The 24233-nt window shown below is 46.3% G+C and overlaps 1 protein-coding gene across 1 annotated transcript in view; it reads right to left on the bottom strand.

Annotated features, from left to right (window-relative positions):
* The window catches only part of LOC140106905 (cilia- and flagella-associated protein 337-like), a 316979-nt gene that overhangs the window by 48424 nt on the left and 244322 nt on the right, over nucleotides 1–24233 (bottom strand). The window contains exons 7-10 of the mRNA XM_072131544.1: nucleotides 9190–9339; nucleotides 8777–9054; nucleotides 8578–8708; nucleotides 2769–2914 (exon numbers count right to left, since the gene is read on the bottom strand). Of these exons, the coding sequence (XP_071987645.1) occupies nucleotides 2769–2914; nucleotides 8578–8708; nucleotides 8777–9054; nucleotides 9190–9339 (705 nt within the window). The remainder of the gene's footprint in view (nucleotides 1–2768; nucleotides 2915–8577; nucleotides 8709–8776; nucleotides 9055–9189; nucleotides 9340–24233) is intronic.

The raw sequence follows: 24233 nt of genomic DNA, 5'->3' as shown, positions 1-24233 counted from the left end.
CGGACAATGCACTTACATGCACCAGGTAGAAGAAGGTGAACTCCAGGGACCTGAGCGGGGAAGCGACACATGCAGGATATCGGGTGCAGGATCTTAGTGACTCCCCGCACAGCGCATTATACACGGACAATGCACTTACATGCACCAGGAAGAAGAAGGTGAACTCCAGGGATCTGAGCGGGGAAGCGACACATGCAGGATATCGGGGGCAGGATCTTAGTGACTCCCCGCACAGCGCATTATACACGGACAATGCACTTACATGCACCAGGATGAAGGAGGTGAACTCCGGGGACCTGAGCGGGGAAGCGACACATGCAGGATATCGGGGCACGATCTTAGTGACTCCCCGCACAGCGCATTATACACGGACAATGCACTTACATGCACCAGAAAGAAGGTGAACTCCTGGGACCTGAGCGGGGAAGCGACACATGCAGGATATCGGGCGCAGGATCTTAGTGACTCCCCGCACAGCGCATTATACACGGACAATGCACTTACATGCACCAGAAAGAAGGTGAACTCCTGGGACCTGAGCGGGGAAGCGACACATGCAGGATATCGGGCGCAGGATCTTAGTGACTCCCCGCACAGCGCATTATACACGGACAATGCACTTACATGCATCAGGAAGAAGAAGGAGGAGAACTCTGGGGACCTGAGCGGGGGAGTGACACATGCAGGATATCGGGCGCAGGATCTTAGTGACTCCCCGCACAGCGCATTATACACGGACAATGCACTTACATGCACCAGAAAGAAGGTGAACTCCTGGGACCTGAGCGGGGAAGCGACACATGCAGGATATCGGGCGCAGGATCTTAGTAACTCCCCGCACAGCGCATTATACACGGACAATGCACTTACATGCACCAGGAAGAGGGTGAACTCCGGGGACCTGAGCGGGGAAGTGACACATTCAGGATATCAGGTGCAGGATCTTAGTGACTCCCCGCGCAGCGCATTATACACGGACAATGCACTTACATGCACCAGGAAGAATGTGAACTCCGGGCACCTGAGCGGGGAAGCGACACATGCAGGAAATCGGACACATGATCTTAGTGACTCCCCGCACAGCGCATTATACACGGACAATGCACTTACATGCACCAGGAAGAAGAAGGTGAACTCTGGGGACCTGAGCAGGGAAGCGACACATGCAGGATATCGGACGCAGGATCTTAGTGACTCCCCGCACAGCGCATTATACACGGACAATGCACTTACATGCACCAGGAAGAAGAAGGTGAACTCCGGGGACCTGAGCGGGGAAGTGACACATGCAGGATATCGGGCGCAGGATCTTAGTGACTCCCCGCACAGCGCATTATACACGGACAATCCACTTACATGTACCAGGAAGAGGAAGGTGAACTCCAGGGACCTGAGCGGGGAAGCGACACATGCAGGATATCGGGTGCGGGATCTTAGTGACTCCCCGCACAGCACATTATACACGGACAATGCACTTACATGCACCAGGAAGAAGAAGGTGAACTCCGTGGACCTGAGCGGGGAAGCGACACATGCAGGATATCGGGTGCAGGATCTTAGTGACCCCCCGCACAGCGCATTATACACAGACAATGCACTTACATGCACCAGGAAGAAGAAGGTGAACTCCGTGGACCTGAGCGGGGAAGCGACACATGCAGGATATCGGGCGCAGGATCTTAGTGACTCCCCGCACAGCACATTATACACGGACAATGCACTTACATGCACCAGGAAGAAGAAGGTGATTTCTGGGGACCTGAGCAGGGAAGCGACACATGCAGGATATCGGGCGCAGGATCTTAGTGACTCCCCGCACAGCGCATTATACACGGACAATGCACTTACATGCACCAGGAAGAAGAAGGTGAACTCCGGGGACCTGAGCGGGGAAGTGACACATGCAGGATATCGGGCGCAGGATCTTAGTGACTCCCCGCACAGCGCATTATACACGGACAATGCACTTACATGCACCAGGAAGAAGAAGGTGAACTCCGGGGACCTGAGCGGGGAAGTGACACATGCAGGATATCGGGCGCAGGATCTTAGTGACCCCCCGCACAGCGCATTATACACGGACAATGCACTTACATGCACCAGGAAGAAGAAGGTGAACTCCGGGGGCCTGAGCGGGGAAGTGACACATGCAGGATATCGGGCGCAGGATCTTAGTGACTCCCCGCACAGCACATTATACATGGACAATGCACTTACATGCACCAGGAAGAAGAAGGTGAACTCCGGAGACCTGAGCGGGGAAGTGACACATGCAGGATATCGGGTGCAGGATCTTACTGACTCCCCGCACAGCGCATTATACACGGACAATGCACTTACATGCACCAGGAAGAAGAAGGTGAACTCCGGGGACCTGAGCGGGGAAGCGACACATGCAGGATATCGGGTGCAGGATCTTAGTGACTCCCCGCACAGCACATTATACACGGACAATGCACTTACATGCACTAGGAAGAAAAAGGTGAACTCCGGGGACCTGAGCGGGGAAGTGACACATGCAGGATATCGGGGGCAGGATCTTAGTGACTCCCCGCACAGCGCATTATACACGGACAATGCACTTACATGCACCAGGAAGAAGAAGGTGAACTCCGGGGACCTGAGCGGGGAAGCGACACATGCAGGATATCGGACGCACGATCTTGAAGAATTGCTCGTCAAAGAACGCACCTCGGGGATCTCGACAGGATCGTGTAAGTAAATCTGCCCCATTGTGTCCCCCATGCATCCTGGGGCCCCACACTCACCCTCTCTGCTGGCTGGAGGCCATACTGTGAGATGTCCCAGACGTGGAGCATTCCGGCCGTGTCACCGGTCACCAGGATGTGGTCATGCTGGTCAGTGGTCAGTGCCAGAACCGCCTCCTCTGCACTGTGCGGGGCGTAGAAGAAGTCTGTGAGTAAGAGGAGAATGATGTATGATCCCCCATAAACCCACCTGTGTATACAAGAGGAGGTGCCCCGTCTCTGCTCATCTCTGTTGTGACTCCCTCTCCACTCTCCACAGACCTCTATGTAACCTAATGAAGGAACACGCTGCAGACTACCGACTGCTACTAAATAAACTCCGCCACCAGTAAAAGAGCTCCGCCCTCACTGCATTAGGAGAAATAGGGGGTCATAGGGGAAACATGGGCCCAGAGATTATATTCTGGTTGCGCAAGTTTATCCTCTAACTATGCAGTAAAATAATTTCTCAGACTTTGCACATAATACAGACTGCACTATTTTTCATGTCTCCTCCCTCCTGTGGAGTCTCCTCCCTCCTGTGGAGTCTCCTCCCTCCTGTGCAGTCTCCTCCCTCCTGTGCAGTCTGTACTATGTGCAGTCTCCTCCCTCCTGTGCAGTCTCCTCCCTCCTGTGCAGTCTGTACTATGTGCAGTCTCCTCCCTCCTGTGCAGTCTCCTCCCTCCTGTGCAGTCTCCTCCCTCCTGTGCAGTCTGTACTATGTGCAGTGTCCTCCCTCCTGTGCAGTCTCCTACCTCCTGTGCAGTCTCCTCCCTCCTGTGCAGTCTCCTCCCTCCTGTGCAGTCTGTACTATGTGCAGTGTCCTCCCTCCTGTGCAGTCTCCTACCTCCTGTGCAGTCTCCTCCCTCCTGTGCAGTCTCCTCCCTCCTGTGCAGTCTCCTCCCTCCTGTGCAGTCTCCTCCCTCCTGTGCAGTCTCCTCCCTCCTGTGCAGTCTGTACTATGTGCAGTGTCCTCCCTCCTGTGCAGTCTCCTCCCTCCTGTGCAGTCTCCTCCCTCCTGTGTAGTCTGTACTATGTGCAGTGCCCTCCCTCCTGTGCAGTCTGTACTATGTGCAGTGTCCTCCCTCCTGTGCAGTCTCCTCTCTCCTGCGCAGTCTCCTCCCTCCTGTGCAGTCTCCTCCCTCCTGTGCAGTCTGTACTATGTGCAGTGGCCTCCCTCCTGTGCAGTCTGTACTATGTGCAGTGTCCTCCCTCCTGTGCAGTCTCCTCCCTCCTGTGCAGTCTGTACTATGTGCAGTGTCCTCCCTCCTGTGCAGTCTGTACTATGTGCAGTGTCCTCCCTCCTGTGCAGTCTGTACTATGTGCAGTGTCCTCCCTCCTGTGCAGTCTCCTCCCTCCTGTGCAGTCTGTACTATGTGCAGTGTCCTCCCTCCTGTGCAGTCTGTACTATGTGCAGTGTCCTCCCTCCTGTGCAGTCTGTACTATGTGCAGTGTCCTCCCTCCTGTGCAGTCTGTACTATGTGCAGTGTCCTCCCTCCTGTGCAGTCTGTACTATGTGCAGTGTCCTCCCTCCTGTGCAGTCTGTACTATGTGCAGTGTCCTCCCTCCTGTGCAGTCTGTACTATGTGCAGTGTCCTCCCTCCTGTGCAGTCTCCTCCCTCCTGTGCAGTCTCCTCCCTCCTGTGCAGTCTCCTCCCTCCTGTGCAGTCTGTACTATGTGCAGTGGCCTCCCTCCTGTGCAGTCTGTACTATGTGCAGTGTCCTCCCTCCTGTGCAGTCTCCTCCCTCCTGTGCAGTCTGTACTATGTGCATTGTCCTCCCTCCTGTGCAGTCTCCTCCCTCCTGTGCAGTCTCCTCCCTCCTGTGCAGTCTGTACTATTTGCAGCGTCCTCTCTCCTGTGCAGCCTGTACTATGTGCAGTCTCCTCCCTCCTGTGCAGTCTCCTCCCGCCTGTGCAGTCTTCTCCCTCCTGTGCAGTCTGTACTATGTGCAGTGTCCTCCCTCCTGTGCAGTCTGTACTATGTGCAGTGTCCTCCCTCCTGTGCAGTCTGTACTATGTGCAGTGTCCTCCCTCCTGTGCAGTCTGTACTATGTGCAGTGTCCTCCCTCCTGTGCAGTCTGTACTATGTGCAGTCTCCTCCCTCCTGTGCAGTCTGTACTATGTGCAGTGTCCTCCCTCCTGTGCAGTCTGTACTATGTGCAGTGTCCTCCCTCCTGTGCAGTCTGTACTATGTGCAGTGTCCTCCCTCCTGTGCAGTCTGTACTATGTGCAGTCTCCTCTTTCCTGTGCAGTCTCCTCCCTCCTGTGCAGTCTGTACTATGTGCCGTCTCCTCCCTCCTGTGCAGTCTCCTCCCTCCTGTGCAGTCTGTACTATGTGCCGTCTCCTCCCTCCTGTGCAGTCTCCTCCCTCCTGTGCAGTCTCCTCCCTCCTGTGCAGTCTGTACTATGTGCCGTCTCCTCCCTCCTGTGCAGTCTCCTCCCTCCTGTGCAGTCTCCTCCCTCCTGTGCAGTCTGTACTATGTGCAGTGTTCTCCCTTCTGTGCAGTCTGTACTATGTGCAGTGACCTCCCTCCTGTGCAGTCTCCTCTCTCCTGTGCAGTCTGTACTATGTGCCGTCTCCTCCCTCCTGTGCCGTCTGTACTATGCGCAGTGTCCTCTTCCTGTGCAGTCTGTACTATGTGCAGTGTCCTCCCTCCTGTGCAGTCTGTACTATGTGCAGTGTCCTCCCTCCTGTGCAGTCTGTACTATGTGCCGTCTCCTCCCTCCTGTGCAGTCTGTACTATGTGCAGTGTCCTCTCTCCTGTGCAGTCTGTACAATGTGCAGTGTCCTCTCTCCTGTGCAGTCTGTACAATGTGCAGTGTCCTCCTCCTGTGCAGTCTGTACAATGTGCAGTGTCCTCCTCCTGTGCAGTCTGTACAATGTGCAGTGTCCTCCTCCTGTGCAGTCTGTACAATGTGCAGTGTCCTCCTCCTGTGCAGTCTGTACAATGTGCAGTGTCCTCCTCCTGTGCAGTCTGTACAATGTGCAGTGTCCTCCTCCTGTGCAGTCTGTACAATGTGCAGTGTCCTCCTCCTGTGCAGTCTGTACAATGTGCAGTGTCCTCCTCCTGTGCAGTCTGTACAATGTGCAGTGTCCTCCTCCTGTGCAGTCTGTACAATGTGCAGTGTCCTCCTCCTGTGCAGTCTGTACTATGTGCAGTGTCCTCTCTCCTGAGCAGTCTGTACTATGTGCAGTGTCCTCCCTCCTGTGCAGTCTGTACTATGTGCAGTGTCCTCCTCCTGTGCAGTCTGTACTATGTGCAGTGTCCTCCCTCCTGTGCAGTCTGTACTATGTGTAGTATCCTCCCTCCTGTGCAGTCTGTACTATGTGCAGTGTCCTCCCCTCCTGTGCAGCCTGTACTATGTGCAGTGTCCTCTCTCCTGTGCAGTCTGTACTATGTGCAGTGTCCTCTCTCCTGTGCAGTCTGTACTATGTGCAGTGTCTCCCCTCCTGTGCAGTCTGTACTATGTGCAGTGTCCTCCCTCCTGTGCAGTCTGTACTATGTGCAGTGTCCTCTCTCCTGTGCAGTCTGTACTATGTGCAGTGTCCTCCCTCCTGTGCAGTCTGTACAATGTGCAGCATCCTCCTCCTGTGCATTCTGTACTATATGCAGTCTCCTCCCTCCTGTGCAGTCTGTACTATGTGCCGTCTCCTCCCTCCTGTGCAGTCTGTACAATGTGCAGTCTGTACTATGTGCAGTGTCCTCTCTCCTGAGCAGTCTGTACTATGTGCAGTGTCCTCCCTCCTGTGCAGTCTGTACTATGTGCAGTGTCCTCCTCCTGTGCAGTCTGTACTATGTGCAGTGTCCTCCCTCCTGTGCAGTCTGTACTATGTGTAGTATCCTCCCTCCTGTGCAGTCTGTACAATGTGCAGTGTCCTCCCCTCCTGTGCAGCCTGTACTATGTGCAGTGTCCTCCCTCCTCTGCAGTCTGTACTATGTGTAGTGTCCTCCCTCCTGTGCAGTCTGTACTATGTGCAGTGTCCTCCCTCCTGTGCAATCTGTACTATGTGCAGTGTCCTCCCTCCTGTGCAGTCTGTACTATGTGCAGTGTCCTCCCTCCTGAGCAGTCTGTACTATGTGCAGTGTCCTCTCTCCTGTGCAGTCTGTACTATGTGCAGTGTCCTCTCTCCTGAGCAGTCTGTACTATGTGCAGTGTCCTCCCTCCTGTGCAGTCTGTACTATGTGCAGTGTCCTCCTCCTGTGCAGTCTGTACTACGTGCAGTGTCCTCCCTCCTGTGCAGTCTGTACTATGTGCAGTGTCCTCCCCTCCTCTGCAGTCTGTACTATGTGCAGTGTCCTCCCTCCTGTGCAGTCTGTACTATGTGCAGTGTCCTCCCCTCCTGTGCAGCCTGTACTATGTGCAGTGTCCTCTCTCCTGTGCAGCCTGTACTATGTGCAGTGTCCTCTCTCCTGTGCAGTCTGTACTATGTGCAGTGTCCTCTCTCCTGTGCAGTCTGTACTATGTGCAGTGTCTCCCCTCCTGTGCAGTCTGTACTATGTGCAGTGTCCTCCCTCCTGTGCAGTCTGTACAATGTGCAGTGTCCTCCCTCCTGTGCAGTCTGTACAATGTGCAGTGTCCTCTCTCCTGTGCAGTCTGTACTATGTGCAGTGTCCTCCCTCCTGTGCAGTCTGTACTATGTGCAGTGTCCTCCCTCCTGTGCAGTCTGTACTATGTGCAGTGTCCTCCCTCCTGTGCAGTCTGTACTATGTGCAGTGTCCTCCCTCCTGTGCAGTCTGTACTATGTGCAGTCTCCTCTCTCCTGTGCAGTCTGTACTATGTGCAGTGTCCTCCTCCTGTGCAGTCTGTACTATGTGCAGTGTCCTCCCTCCTGTGCAGTCTGTACTATGTGCAGTGTCCTCCCTCCTGTGCAGTCTGTACTATGTGCAGTGTCCTCCCTCCTGTGCAGTCTGTACTATGTGCAGTGTCCTCCCTCCTGTGCAGTCTGTACCATGTGCAGTGTCCTCCCTCCTGTGCAGTCTGTACCATGTGTAGTGTCCTCCCTCCTGTGCAGTCTGTACTATGTGCAGTGTCCTCCTCCTGTGCAGTCTGTACTATGTGCAGTCTCCTCCCTCCTGTGCAGTCTGTACTATGTGCAGTGTCCTCCCTCCTGTGCAGTCTGTACTATGTGCAGTGTCCTCCCTCCTGTGCAGTCTGTACTATGTGCAGTCTCCTCCCTCCTGTGCAGTCTGTACTATGTGCAGTGTCCTCCTCCTGTGCAGTCTGTACTATGTGCAGTGCCCTCCCTCCTGTGCAGTCTGTACTATGTGCAGTGTCCTCCCTCCTGTGCAGTCTGTACTATGTGCAGTGTCCTCCCTCCTGTGCAGTCTGTACCATGTGTAGTGTCCTCCCTCCTGTGCAGTCTGTACTATGTGCAGTGTCCTCCTCCTGTGCAGTCTGTACTATGTGCAGTCTCCTCCCTCCTGTGCAGTCTGTACTATGTGCAGTGTCCTCCCTCCTGTGCAGTCTGTACTATGTGCCGTCTCCTCCCTCCTGTGCAGTCTGTACTATGTGCAGTGTCCTCCCTCCTGTGCAGTCTCCTCCCTCCTGTGCAGTCTGTACTATGTGCACGTTGTCACCATATACCCTACACTGCAGCACACAACATCATGGGCTTCCTTATCTATGACTAGTGGGGGATGACTGACAGAGGTCGCCCCTTGGCTGTCCTCATGTCTCGTGCCATCCCCCCCATATACCTGATACCCCACAACAACCTCATGACTTGCCTTATCTGCTGCGGACCACTGACATACCCCTACACCAAACATCCTCATGTGTGGCCTCAGGGATACCATCTGACCCAGGGGCTCCCGCAGCCCTTCTCACCATACTTCCTGTGTCGGGAGAAGATGCTCCACCATCGCATCACCCCGGTCTCGGAGCTCACCACCATGGCTGCCTCTTTTTGGGATGATCGATGCTGAAGGAAGTAGATGCTGTCCACCGGCGGCTGACACCTGCAAGACAAAAGACTTTAGGGTGACAGATGACCCCATGGGACCTTGGCTTCTGGAGCGTCCCTTACCCACAGTCACCGCTTGTCCTCGGCCGAGGCGTCTGAGCAGATTCCTTAGTGCAGCGAGCAGTCATCCGTGAGGCTTGGGGCGCAGCGCACCTTCTGCCTGGGGGGCACCTCCTGAGATACACAAACACCCTCTGTGTATCAGTGTTCCACACAATGATCTCACCATCGTAGCTGGCCGTCACCAGGAGCCCCAGCGAGGGGCAATAATCTGCAGCCAGGATGTCCTCCGAGTGCAGGTGCCCACCGCCCCAAGACTCCCCAGCGGGCACCAACGTTTTCTGAGGAAGACAGGGAGAACATTGAGCTGTAACCATTACCCAACGCCCTACGAGGAAGAGACCACCCATACAATGACAGGGGGCACATTGCTGACCTGAGCAGCTCCCTCGTGTGCAGGAGCATTGGGTACCTACCTTTGCACTGGTGACATCATAGACAATGATCTTCCTGTTCCATCCCACGCTCAGGTAGGTGTTCTCCCTCAAAGGCAGCAAACAGGTGACCTCCGCCTCCTCCACCCGCTGCAGTCTGTGCAGATTGTGCCCATTCTGAATGTTCCACATCTGGGAGACAAATGAAGGAGGGAATATAGCATGTGGCCCTGGTGGACTGGAGGAGAAGGTGCATGGGATTCAAGGAGGGAGTGTCTGCTCCTGGTGGTCTAGAGGAGTAAATGTCTGTCTCTGGTAGTCCGGAGGAGTGAGTCTGGTCCTGATGGTCTAGAGGAGGGGGTGTCTAGTATGTGATCCTAGTGGCACTGGATCAGTGAGTCTCTGTCCCTGGTGGTCAGGAGCAGTTAGTGGCTGTTCTTGGTGGTCTGGAGGAACCAATGTCTACTTCTGGTGGTCAGGAGCAGTGGGTATGGGTCAGTTGTATCCTTAAAAGAAGGTGAATGTTCCTGGAAAGCTGACAGTTATATTAGCTAATGCCTAACTATCCAAACATTTAGCTAGAGCTGCGCTGCACTACCATACATAAAGCTTGCAAAGGCAACACACGACAGCCGCAGTGCACCGCCACACGTGGAGCGACAGCGACAGTACACGGCCATACGTGGAGCTACAGCCACAGTACACGGCCATACGTGGAGCTACAGCCGCAGTACACAGCCATACATGGAGCTACAGCCCCAGTACACAGCCATACATGGAGCTACAGCCACAGTACACAGCCATACATGGAGCTACAGCCGCAGTACACGGCCATACGTGGAGCTACAGCCACAGTACACGGCCATACGTGGAGCTACAGCCGCAGTACACAGCCATACATGGAGCTACAGCCCCAGTACACAGCCATACATGGAGCTACAGCCACAGTACACAGCCATACATGGAGCTACAGCCACAGTACACAGCCATACATGGAGCTACTGTCACAGTACACAGCCATACATGGAGCTACAGCCACAGTACACAGCCATACATGGAGCTACTGTCACAGTATACAGCCATACATGGAGCTACAGCCACAGTACACAGCCATACATGGAGCTACAGCCGCAGTACACAGCCATACATGGAGCTACAGCCGCAGTACACAGCCATACATGGAGCTACAGCCACAGTACACAGCCATACATGGAGCTACAGCCGCAGTACACAGCCATACATGGAGCTACAGCAGCAGTACACAGCCATACATGGAGCTACAGCCGCAGTACACAGCCATACATGGAGCTACAGCCGCAGTACACAGCCATACATGGAGCTACAGCCGCAGTACACAGCCATACATGGAGCTACAGCCACAGTACACAGCCATACATGGAGCTACAGTCACAGTACACAGCCATACATGGAGCTATAGCCACAGTACACAGCCATACATGGAGCTACAGCCACAGTACACAGCCATACATGGAGATACAGCACCAGTACACAGCCATACATGGAGCTACAGCCACAGTACACAGCCATACATGGAGCTACAGCAGCAGTACACAGCCATACATGGAGCTATAGCCACAGTACACGGCCATACATGGAGCTACAGCCGCAGTACACAGCCATACATGGAGCTACAGCCACAGTACACAGCCATACATGGAGCTACAGCCGCAGTACACAGCCATACATGGAGCTACAGCCACAGTACACAGCCATACATGGAGCTACAGCCGCAGTACACAGCCATACATGGAGCTACAGCCACAGTACACGGCCATACATGGAGCTACAGCCACAGTACACGGCCATACGTGGAGCTACAGCCACAGTACACGGCCCTACGTGGAGCTACAGCCACAGTACACGGCCCTACGTGGAGCTACAGCCACAGTACACAGCCATACATGGAGCTACAGCCACAGTACACAGCCATACATGGAGCTACAGCCACAGTACACAGCCATACATGGAGCTACAGCAGCAGTCCACAGCCATACGTGGAGCTACAGCCACAGTACACAGCCATACATGGAGCTACAGCCACAGTACACAGCCATACATGGAAGTACATCTACAGTACACGGCCATACGTGGAGCTACAGCCACAGTACACGGCCATACGTGGAGCTACAGCCACAGTACACGGCCATACGTGGAGCTACAGCCACAGTACACGGCCCTACGTGGAGCTACAGCCACAGTACACGGCCCTACGTGGAGCTACAGCCACAGTACACAGCCATACATGGAGCTACAGCCACAGTACACAGCCATACATGGAGCTACAGCCACAGTACACAGCCATACATGGAGCTACAGCAGCAGTCCACAGCCATAGGTGGAGCTACAGCCACAGTACACAGCCCTACGTGGAGCTACAGCCACAGTACACAGCCATACATGGAGCTACAGCCACAGTACACGGCCATACGTGGAGCTAGAGCCACAGTACACGGCCATACGTGGAGCTACAGCCACAGTACACGGCCATACGTGGAGCTACAGCCCCAGTACACGGCCATACGTGGAGCTACAGCCACAGTACACGGCCATACATGGAGCTACAGCCACAGTACACGGCCATACGTGGAGCTACAGCCACAGTACACAGCCAAACATGGAGCTACAGCCACAGTACACGGCCATACGTGGAGCTACAGCCCCAGTACACGGCCATACATGGAGCTACAGCCACAGTACACGGCCATACGTGGAGCTACAGCCACAGTACACGGCCATACGTGGAGCTACAGCCACAGTACACAGCCATACATGGAGCTACAGCACCAGTACACAGCCATACATGGAGCTACAGCACCAGTACACAGCCACACATGGAGCTACAGCCGCAGTACACAGCCATACATGGAGCCACAGCCGCAGTACACAGCCATACATGGAGCTACAGCAGCAGTACACAGCCATACAAGGAGCTATATCAGCAGTACACAGCCATACATGGAGCTACAGCCACAGTACACAGCCATACATGGAGCTACAGCCACAGTACACAGCCATACATGGAGCTACAGCCGCAGTACACAGCCATACATGGAGCTACAGCCACAGTACACAGCCATACATGGAGCTACAGCCGCAGTACACAGCCATACATGGAGCTACAGGTACAGTACACAGCCATACATGGAGCTACAGCCGCAGTACACAGTCATACATGGAGCTACAGCCACAGTACACGGCCATACATGGAGCTACAGCACCAGTACACAGCCATACATGGAGCTACCGCACCAGTACACAGCCATACATGCAGCTACAGCCACAGTACACAGCCGTACATGGAGCTATAGCCACAGTACACAGCCCTACCTGGTGCTACAGCCGCAGTACACAGCTATACATGGAGCTACAGGTACAGTACACAGCCATACATGTAGCTACAGCCACAGTACACAGCCATACATGGGGCTACAGCCGCAGTACACAGCCATACATGGAGCTACAGCAGCAGTACACAGCCATACATGGAGCTACAGCCACAGTACACAGCCATACATGGAGCTACAGCCACAGTACACAGCCATACATGGAGCTACAGGTACAGTACACAGCCATACATGGAGCTACAGCACCAGTACACAGCCATACATGGAGCTACAGGGTCAGTACACAGCCATACATGGAGCTACAGCCACAGTACACAGCCATACATGGAGCTACAGCCACAGTACACGGCCATACATGGAGCTACAGCCACAGTACACAGCCATACGTGGAGCTACAGCCACAGTACACGGCCATACATGGAGCTACAGCCACAGTACACAGCCATACATGGAGCTACAGCAGCAGTCCACAGCCATACATGGAGCTACAGCCACAGTACACGGCCATACATGGAGCTACAGCCACAGTACACAGCCATACATGGAGCTACAGCCACAGTACACAGCCATACATGGAGCTACAGCCACAGTACACGGCCATACATGGAGCTACAGCCACAGTACACAGCCATACATGGAGCTACAGCCACAGTACACAGCCATACATGGAGCTACAGCCACAGTACACAGCCATACATGGAGCTACAGCCGCAGTACACAGCCATACATGGAGCTACAGCCGCAGTACACAGCCATACATGGAGCTACAGCCGCAGTACACAGCCATACGTGGAGCTACAGCCGCAGTACACAGCCATACATGGAGCTACAGCCACAGTACACAGCCATACATGGAGCTACAGCCACAGTACACAGCCATACATGGAGCTACAGCCCCAGTACACAGCCATACATGGAGCTACAGCCGCAGTACACAGTCATACATGGAACTACAGCCGCAGTACACAGCCATACATGGAGCTACAGCCACAGTACACAGCCATACATGGAGCTGCAGCCACAGTACACAGCTATACATTGAGCCACAGCCATACATGGAGCTACAGTCACAGTACACAGCCATACATGGAGCTACAGCCGCAGTACACAGCCATACATGGAGCTACAGCCGCAGTACACAGCCATACATGGAGCTACAGCCCCAGTACACAGCCATACATGGAGCTACAGCCACAGTACACGGCCATACATGGAGCTACAGCCACAGTACACGGCCATACATGGAGCTACAGCCACAGTACACAGCCATACATGGAGCTACAGCCGCAGTACACAGCCATACATGGAGCTACAGCCACAGTACACAGCCATACATGGAGCTACAGCCACAGTACACGGCCATACATGGAGCTACAGCCACAGTACACAGCCATACATGGAGCTACAGCAGCAGTACACAGCCATACATGGAGCTACAGCCGCAGTACACAGCCATACATGGAGCTACAGCCACAGTACACAGCCATACATGGAGCTACAGCCGCAGTACACAGCCATACATGGAGCTACAGCAGCAGTACACAGCCACACATGGAGCTACAGCTGCAGTACACAGCCATACATGGAGCTACAGCCCCAGTACACAGCCATACATGGAGCTACAGCCACAGTACACGGCCATACATGGAGCTACAGCCACAGTACACGGCCATACATGGAGCTACAGCCACAGTACACGGCCATACATGGAGCTACAGCCACAGTACACAGCCATACATGGAGCTACAGCCACAGTACACGGCCATACATGGAGCTACAGCCACAGTACACAGCCATACATGGAGCTACAGCCACAGTACACAGTCATACATGGAGCTACAGCCACAGTACACAGCCATACATGGAGCTACAGCACCAGTACACAGCCATACATGGAGCTACAGCCGCAGTACACAGCCATACATGGAGCTACAGCCACAGTACACGGCCATACGTGGAGCTACAGCCAGGGCCGCATCTGCCATGAGGCGAGATGAAAATCTCGCTTCAGGCGGCAGAATGCGGGTCCCTGTAAAGGGCGGCGAAATTCGCCGCTCTAAAGTGGGCGATTCGGGCGTCCATTAACGCCCGAATCGCCCACCAGCTAAATAAATCGCGCCTGTCTCTTTAAGACACAGGCGCGATTTATATGCGGAGCGACGCAGCGCCTTTCCGGCAGCTGCGTCGCTCCGTTCTAAGCAGTGACACAGGCGCCATGACGTCATGCGCCTGTGTCACTGTGCGGAGCGGCGGCTCACAGAAGAGCCGCGTGAACACCGGAGCCGCGGCGAGGGAGCAACTGCCTGCAGGTGAGTATGATTTTTATTATTTTTCATGTATTTAATTAATTGTGGCTAATAATTAATACTGCAGGGGGGGGGGGGCTATATATATTATATGGGGCTATAATTATTTTATACTGGGGGGGATGCTATAGATATTATATGGGGCTATAATTATTTTATACTGGGGGGGATGCTATAGATATTATATGGGGCTATAATTATTTTATACTGGGGGGGGATGCTATATATATTATTTGGGGCTATAATTATTTTATACTGGGGGGGATGCTATATATATTATTTGGGGCTATAATTATTTTATACTGGGGGGGGGGATGCTATAGATATTATTTGGGGCTATAATTATTTTATACTGGGGGGGATGCTATAGATATTATTTGGGGCTATAATTATTTTATACTGGGGGGGTGCTATAGATATTATTTGGGGCTATAATTATTTTATACTGGGGGGGTGCTATAGATATTATTTGGGGCTATAATTATTTTATACTGGGGGGATGCTATATATATTATTTGGGGCTATAATTATTTTATACTGGGGGGGGGATGCTATAGATATTATTTGGGGCTATAATTATTTTATACTGGGGGGGATGCTATATATATTATTTGGGGTATAATTATTTTATACTGGGGGGATGCTATAGATATTATTTGGGGCTATAATTATTTTATACTGGGGGGGGTGCTATATATATTATTTGGGGCTATAATTATTTTATACTGGGGGGGTGCTATAGATATTATTTGGGGCTATAATTATTTTATACTGGGGGGGGATGCTATATATATTATTTGGGGCTATAATTATTTTATACTGGGGGGGGATGCTATATATATTATTTGGGGCTATAATTATTTTATACTGGGGGGGGATGCTATAGATATTATTTGGGGCTATAATTATTTTATACTGGGGGGGGGATGCTATAGATATTATTTGGGGCTATAATTATTTTATACTGGGGGGGGATGCTATATATATATTATTTGGGGTATAATTATTTTATACTGGGGGGGGGGATGCTATAGATATTATTTGGGGCTATAATTATTTTATACTGGGGGGGATGCTATAGATATTATTTGGGGGTATAATTATTTTATACTGGGGGGGATGCTATATATATTATTTGGGGTATAATTATTTTATACTGGGGGGGGTGCTATATATATATTTGGGGCTATAATTATTTTATACTGGGGGGGATGCTATAGATATTATATGGGGCTATAATTATTTTATACTGGGGGGGGATGCTATATATATTATTTGGGGCTATAATTATTTTATACTGGGGGGGATGCTATATATATTATTTGGGGCTATAATTATTTTATACTGGGGGGGGGATGCTATAGATATTATTTGGGGCTATAATTATTTTATACTGGGGGGGATGCTATAGATATTATTTGGGGCTATAATTATTTTATACTGGGGGGGGATGCTATAGATATTATTTGGGGCTATAATTATTTTATTCTGGGGGGGGGATGCTATAGATATTATTTGGGGCTATAATCATTTTATACTGGGGGGGTGCTATATATATTATTTGGGGGTATAATTATTTTATACTGGGGGGGTGCTATATATATATTATTTGGGGCTATAATTATTTTATACTGGGGGGATGCTATAGATATTATTTGGGGCTATAATTATTTTATTCTGGGGGGGATGCTATAGATATTATTTGGGGCTATAATTATTTTATACTGGGGGGGATGCTATATATATTATTTGGGGCTATAATTATTTTATACTGGGGGGGATGCTATATATATTATTTGGGGCTATAATTATTTTATACTGGGGGGGTGCTATAGATATTATTTGGGGCTATAATTATTTTATACTGGGGGGGATGCTATATATATTATTTGGGGCTATAATTATTTTATACTGGGGGGATGCTTTATATATTATTTGGGGCTATAATTATTTTATACTGGGGGGGTTCTATATATATATTATTTGGGGCTATAATTATTTTATACTGGGGGGGATGCTATATATATTATTTGGGGCTATAATTATTTTATACTGGGGGGGATGCTATAGATATTATTTGGGGCTATAATTATTTTATACTGGGGGGGTTCTATATATATATTATTTGGGGCTATAATTATTTTATACTGGGGGGGATGCTATATATATTATTTGGGGCTATAATTATTTTATACTGGGGGGGTTCTATATATATTATTTGGGGCTATAATTATTTTATACTGGAGGGGATGCTATAGATATTATTTGGGGCTATAATTATTTTATACTGGGAGGGGATGCTATATATATTATTTAGGGCTATAATTATTTTATACTGGGGGGGATGCTATAGATATTATTTGGGGCTATAATTATTTTATACTGGGGGGGATGCTATATATATTATGTAGGGCTATAATTATTTTATACTGGGGGGGGATGCTATATATATTATTTGGGGCTATAATTATTTAATACTGGGGGGATGCTATATATATTATTTGGGGCTATAATTATTTTATACTGGGGGGATGCTATAGATATTATTTGGGGGTATAATTATTTTATACTGGGGGGGGGATGCTATAGATATTATTTGGGGCTATAATTATTTTATACTGGGGGGGTGCTATAGATATTATTTGGGGCTATAATTATTTTATACTGGGGGGGGATGCTATATATATTATTTGGGGCTATAATTATTTTATACTGGGGGGGATGCTATATATATTATTTGGGGCTATAATTATTTTATACTGGGGGGGATGCTATAGATATTATTTGGGGCTATAATTATTTTATACTAGAGGGGATGCTATAGATATTATTTGGGGCTATAATTATTTTATACTGGGGGGGATGCTATAGATATTATTTGGGGCTATAATTATTTTATACTGGGGGGGATGCTATATATATTATTTGGGGCTATAATTATTTTATACTGGGGGGGATGCTATATATATTATTTGGGGCTATAATTATTTTATACTGGGGGGGGTGCTATAGATATTATTTGGGTTATAATTATTTTATACTGGGGGGGATGCTATAGATATTATTTGGGGCTATAATTATTTTATACTGGGGGGGGATGCTATATATATTATTTGGGGCTATAATTATTTTATACTGGGGGGGATGCTATATATATTATTTGGGGCTATAATTATTTTATACTGGAGGGGGTGCTATATATATTATTTGGGGCTATAATTATTTTATACTGGGGGGGATGCTATATATATTATTTGGGGCTATAATTATTTTATACTGGGGGGGATGCTATAGATATTATTTGGGGCTATAATTATTTTATACTGGGGGGGATGCTATATATATTATTTGGGGCTATAATTATTTTATACTGGGGGGGGATGCTATATATATTATTTGGGGCTATAATTATTTTATACTGGGGGGGGATGCTATAGATATTATTTGGGGCTATAATTATTTTATACTGGGGGGGATGCTATAGATATTATTTGGGGCTATAATTATTTTATACTGGGGGGGATGCTATAGATATTATTTGGGGGTATAATTATTTTATACTGGGGGGGGATGCTATAGATATTATTTGGGGCTATAATTATTTTATACTGGGGGGGGTGCTATAGATATTATTTGGGGCTATAATTATTTTATACTGGGGGGATGCTATAGATATTATTTGGGGCTATAATTATTTTATACTGGGGGGGATGCTATATATATTATTTGGGGCTATAATTATTTTATACTGGGGGGGATGCTATATATATTATTTGGGGCTATAATTATTTTATACTGGGGGGGATGCTATATATATTATTTGGGGCTATAATTATTTTATACTGGGGGGATGCTATAGATATTATTTGGGGCTATAATTATTTTATACTGGGGGGGTTCTATATATATTATTTGGGGATATAATTATTTTATACTGGGGGGACGCTATATATATTATTTGGGGCTATAATTATTTTATACTGGGGGGGGATGTTATATATATTATTTGGGGCTATAATTATTTTATACTGGGGGGGATGCTATAGATATTATTTGGGGCTATAATTATTTTATACTGGGGGGGGGGTGCTATAGATATTATTTGGGGCTATAATTATTTTATACTGGGGGGGGATGCTATAGATATTATTTGGGGCTATAATTATTTTATACTGGGGGGGGTGCTATATATATTATTTGGGGCTATAATTATTTTATACTGGGGGGGATGCTATAGATATTATTTGGGGCTATAATTATTTTATACTGGGGGGGATGCTATAGATATTATTTGGGGCTATAATTATTTTATACTGGGGGGGGATGCTATATATATTATTTGGGGCTATAATTATTTTATATTGGGGGGGTGCTATATATATATTATTTGGGGCTATAATTATTTTATACTGGGGGGGGATGCTATATATATTATTTGGGGCTATAATTATTTTATACTGGGGGGGATGCTATATATATTATTTGGGGCTATAATTATTTTATACTGGGGGGGTGCTATATATATTATTTGGGGGTATAATTATTTTATACTGGGGGGGATGCTATAGATATTATTTGGGGCTATAATTATTTTATACTGGGGGGGATGCTATAGATATTATTTGGGGCTATAATTATTTTATACTGGGGGGGTGCTATAGATATTATTTGGAGCTATAATTATTTTATACTGGGGGGGGTGCTATAGATATTATTTGGGGCTATAATTATTTTATACTGGGGGGGATGCTATATATATTATTTGGGGCTATAATTATTTTATACTGGGGGGGGGGTGTTATATATATTATTTGGGGCTATAATTATTTTATACTGCGGGGGGGATGCTATAGATATTATTTGGGGCTATAATTATTTTATACTGGGGGGGATGCTATAGATATTATTTGGGGCTATACTTATTTTATACTGGGGGGGATGCTATAGATATTATTTGGAGCTATAATTATTTTATACTGCGGGGGGGATGCTATAGATATTATTTGGGGATATAATTATTTTATACTGGGGGGGATGCTATAGATATTATTTGGGGCTATAATTATTTTATACTGGGGGGATGCTATATATATTATTTGGGGCTATAATTATTTTATACTGGGGGGATGCTATAGATATTATTTGGGGCTATAATTATTTTATACTGGGGGGGTGCTATAGATATTATTTGGGGCTATAATTATTTTATACTGGGGGGGATGCTATAGATATTATTTGGGGCTATAATTATTTTATACTGGGGGGATGCTATAGAAATTATTTGGGGTATAATTATTTTATACTGGGGGGATGCTATAGATATTATTTGGGGCTATAATTATTTTATACTGGGGGGGATGCTATAGATATTATTTGGGGCTATAATTATTTTATACTGGGGGGGATGCTATAGATATTATTTGGGGCTATAATTATTTTATACTGGGGGGGATGCTATAGATATTATTTGGGGCTATAATTATTTTATACTGGGGGGGATGCTATATATATTATTTGGGGATATAATTATTTTATACTGGGGGGGGATGCTATATATATTATTTGGGGCTATAATTATTTTATACTGGGGGGGATGCTATATATATTATTTGGGGCTATAATTATTTTATACTGGGGGGGATGCTATATATATTATTTGGGGCTATAATTATTTTATACTGGGGGGGTGCTATATATATTATTTGGGGCTATAATTATTTTATACTGGGGGGGGATGCTATATATATTATTTGGGGCTATAATTATTTTATACTGGGGGGGATGCTATAGATATTATTTGGGGCTATAATTATTTTATACTGGGGGGGATGCTATAGATATTATTTGGGGCTATAATTATTTTATACTGGGGGGGTGCTATATATATTATTTGGGGCTATAATTATTTTATACTGGGGGGGATGCTATATATATTATTTGGGGGTATAATTATTTTATACTGGGGGGATGCTATAGATATTATTTGGGGCTATAATTATTTTATACTGGGGGGGTGCTATATATATTATTTGGGGCTATAATTATTTTATACTGGGGGGGGTGCTATATATATTATTTGGGGCTATAATTATTTTATACTGGGGGGGTGCTATATATATTATTTGGGGCTATAATTATTTTATACTGGGGGGGGTGCTATATATATTATTTGGGGCTATAATTATTTTATACTGGGGGGGTGCTATATATATTATTTGGGGCTATAATTATTTTATCCTGGGGGGGATGCTATATATATTATTTGGGGCTATAATTATTTTATCCTGGGGGGGATGCTATATATATTATTTGGGGCTATAATTATTTTATCCTGGGGGGGATGCTATATATATTATTTGGGGGTATAATTATTTTATACTGGGGGGGGGATGCTATAGATATTATTTGGGGCTATAATTATTTTATACTGGGGGGGGATGCTATATATATATTATTTGGGGCTATAATTATTTTATACTGGGGGGGTGCTATAGATATTATTTGGGGCTATAATTATTTTATACTGGGGGGATGCTATATATATTATTTGGGGCTATAAATATTTTATACTGGGGGGGGATGCTATAGATATTATTTGGGGCTATAATTATTTTATACTGGGGGGGATGCTATAGATATTATTTGGGGCTATAATTATTTTATACTGGGGGATGCTATATATATTATTTGGGGCTATAATTATTTTATACTGGGGGGGATGCTATAGATATTATTTGGGGCTATAATTATTTTATACTGGGGGGGATGCTATATATATTATTTGGGGCTATAATTATTTTATACTGGGGGGGGATGCTATAGATATTATTTGGGGCTATAATTATTTTATACTGGGGGGGGATGCTATATATATATTATTTGGGGCTATAATTATTTTATACTGGGGGGGATGCTATAGATATTATTTGGGGCTATAATTATTTTATACTGGGGGGGGTGCTATATATATTATTTGGGGCTATAATTATTTTATACTGGGGGGGATGCTATAGATATTATTTGGGGCTATAATTATTTTATACTGGGGGGGATGCTATATATATTATTTGGGGCTATAATTATTTTATACTGGGGGGATGCTATAGATATTATTTGGGGCTATAATTATTTTATACTGGGGGGGGATGCTATAGATATTATTTGGGGCTATAATTATTTTATACTGGGGGGGGGATGCTATAGATATTATTTGGGGCTATAATTATTTTATACTGGGGGGGATGCTATATATATTATATGGGGCTATAATTATTTTATACTGGGGGGGATGCTATATATATTATTTGGGGGTATAATTATTTTATACTGGGGGGGGATGCTATATATATTATTTGGGGCTATAATTATTTTATACTGGGGGGATGCTATATATATTATTTGGGGCTATAATTATTTTATACTGGGGGGGGGTGCTATAGATATTATTTGGGGCTATAATTATTTTATACTGGGGGGGGGTGCTATAGATATTATTTGGGGCTATAATTATTTTATACTGGGGGGGATGCTATAGATATTATTTGGGGCTATAATTATTTTATACTTGGGGGGTTCTATATATATTATTTGGGGATATAATTATTTTATACTGGGGGGGGGGTGCTATATATATTATTTGGGGCTATAATTATTTTATACTGGGGGGATGCTATAGATATTATTTGGGGCTATAATTATTTTATACTTGGGGGGGATGCTATATATATTATTTGGGGCTATAATTATTTTATACTGGGGGGGATGCTATATATATTATTTGGGGTATAATTATTTTATACTGGGGGGGGTGCTATATATATTATTTGGGGCTATAATTATTTTATACTGGGGGGTGCTATATATATTATTTGGGGCTATAATTATTTTATACTGGGGGGGATGCTATAGATATTATTTGGGGCTATAATTATTTTATACTGGGGGGGTAGCTATAGATATTATTTGGGGTATAATTATTTTATACTGGGGGGGTGCTATAGATATTATTTGGGGCTATAATTATTTTATACTGGGGGGGATGCTATAGATATTATTTGGGGCTATAATTATTTTATACTGGGGGGGGGATGCTATAGATATTATTTGGGGCTATAATTATTTTATACTGGGGGGGATGCTATAGATATTATTTGGGGTATAATTATTTTATACTGGGGGGGTTCTATATATATTATTTGGGGCTATAATTATTTTATACTGGGGGGATGCTATATATATTATTTGGGGCTATACTTATTTTATACTGGGGGGGGTGCTATATATATTATTTGGGGCTATAATTATTTTATACTGGGGGGGTTCTATATATATTATTTGGGGCTATAATTATTTTATACTGGGGGGGATGCTATATATATTATTTGGGGATATAATTATTTTATACTGGGGGGGGGGGTGCTATAGATATTATTTGGGGCTATAATTATTTTATACTGGGGGGGATGCTATAGATATTATTTGGGGCTATAATTATTTTATACTGGGGGGGATGCTATAGATATTATTTGGGGCTATAATTATTTTATACTGGGGGGGATGCTATATATATTATTTGGGGCTATAATTATTTTATACTGGGGGGGATGCTATAGATATTATTTGGGGCTATAATTATTTTATACTGGGGGGGATGCTATATATATTATTTGGGGCTATAATTATTTTATACTGGGGGGGTGCTATATATATTATTTGGGGTATAATTATTTTATACTGGGGGGGATGCTATAGATATTATTTGGGGCTATAATTATTTTATACTGGGGGGGTGCTATATATATTATTTGGGGCTATAATTATTTTATACTGGGGGAGTGCTATATATATTATTTGGGGCTATAATTATTTTATACTGGGGGGATGCTATATATATATATTATTTGGGGCTATAATTATTTTATACTGGGGGGGATGCTATAGATATTATTTGGGGCTATAATTATTTTATACTGGGGGGGGGTGCTATATATATTATTTGGGGCTATAATTATTTTATACTGGGGGGGGGTGCTATATATATTATTTGGGGCTATAATTATTTTATACTGGGGGGATGCTATATATATATTATTTGGAGCTATAATTATTTTATACTGGGGGGGGGGATGCTATATATATTATTTGGGGCTATAATTATTTTATACTGGGGGGGGGATGCTATAGATATTATTTGGGGCTATAATTATTTTATACTGGGGGGGATGCTATATATATTATTTGGGGCTATAATTATTTTATACTGGGGGGGGGGATGCTATATATATATTATTTGGGGCTATAATTATTTTATACTGGGGGGGATGCTATATATATTATTTGGGGCTATAATTATTTTATACTGGGGGGGGGGATGCTATAGATTTTATTTGGGGCTATAATTATTTTATACTGGGGG

Source organism: Engystomops pustulosus, unplaced genomic scaffold (genome assembly GCF_040894005.1).
Source record: "Engystomops pustulosus unplaced genomic scaffold, aEngPut4.maternal MAT_SCAFFOLD_86, whole genome shotgun sequence".
NCBI lineage: Eukaryota > Metazoa > Chordata > Amphibia > Anura > Leptodactylidae > Engystomops > Engystomops pustulosus.
This window is presented reverse-complemented; position numbering and strand designations above follow the sequence as displayed.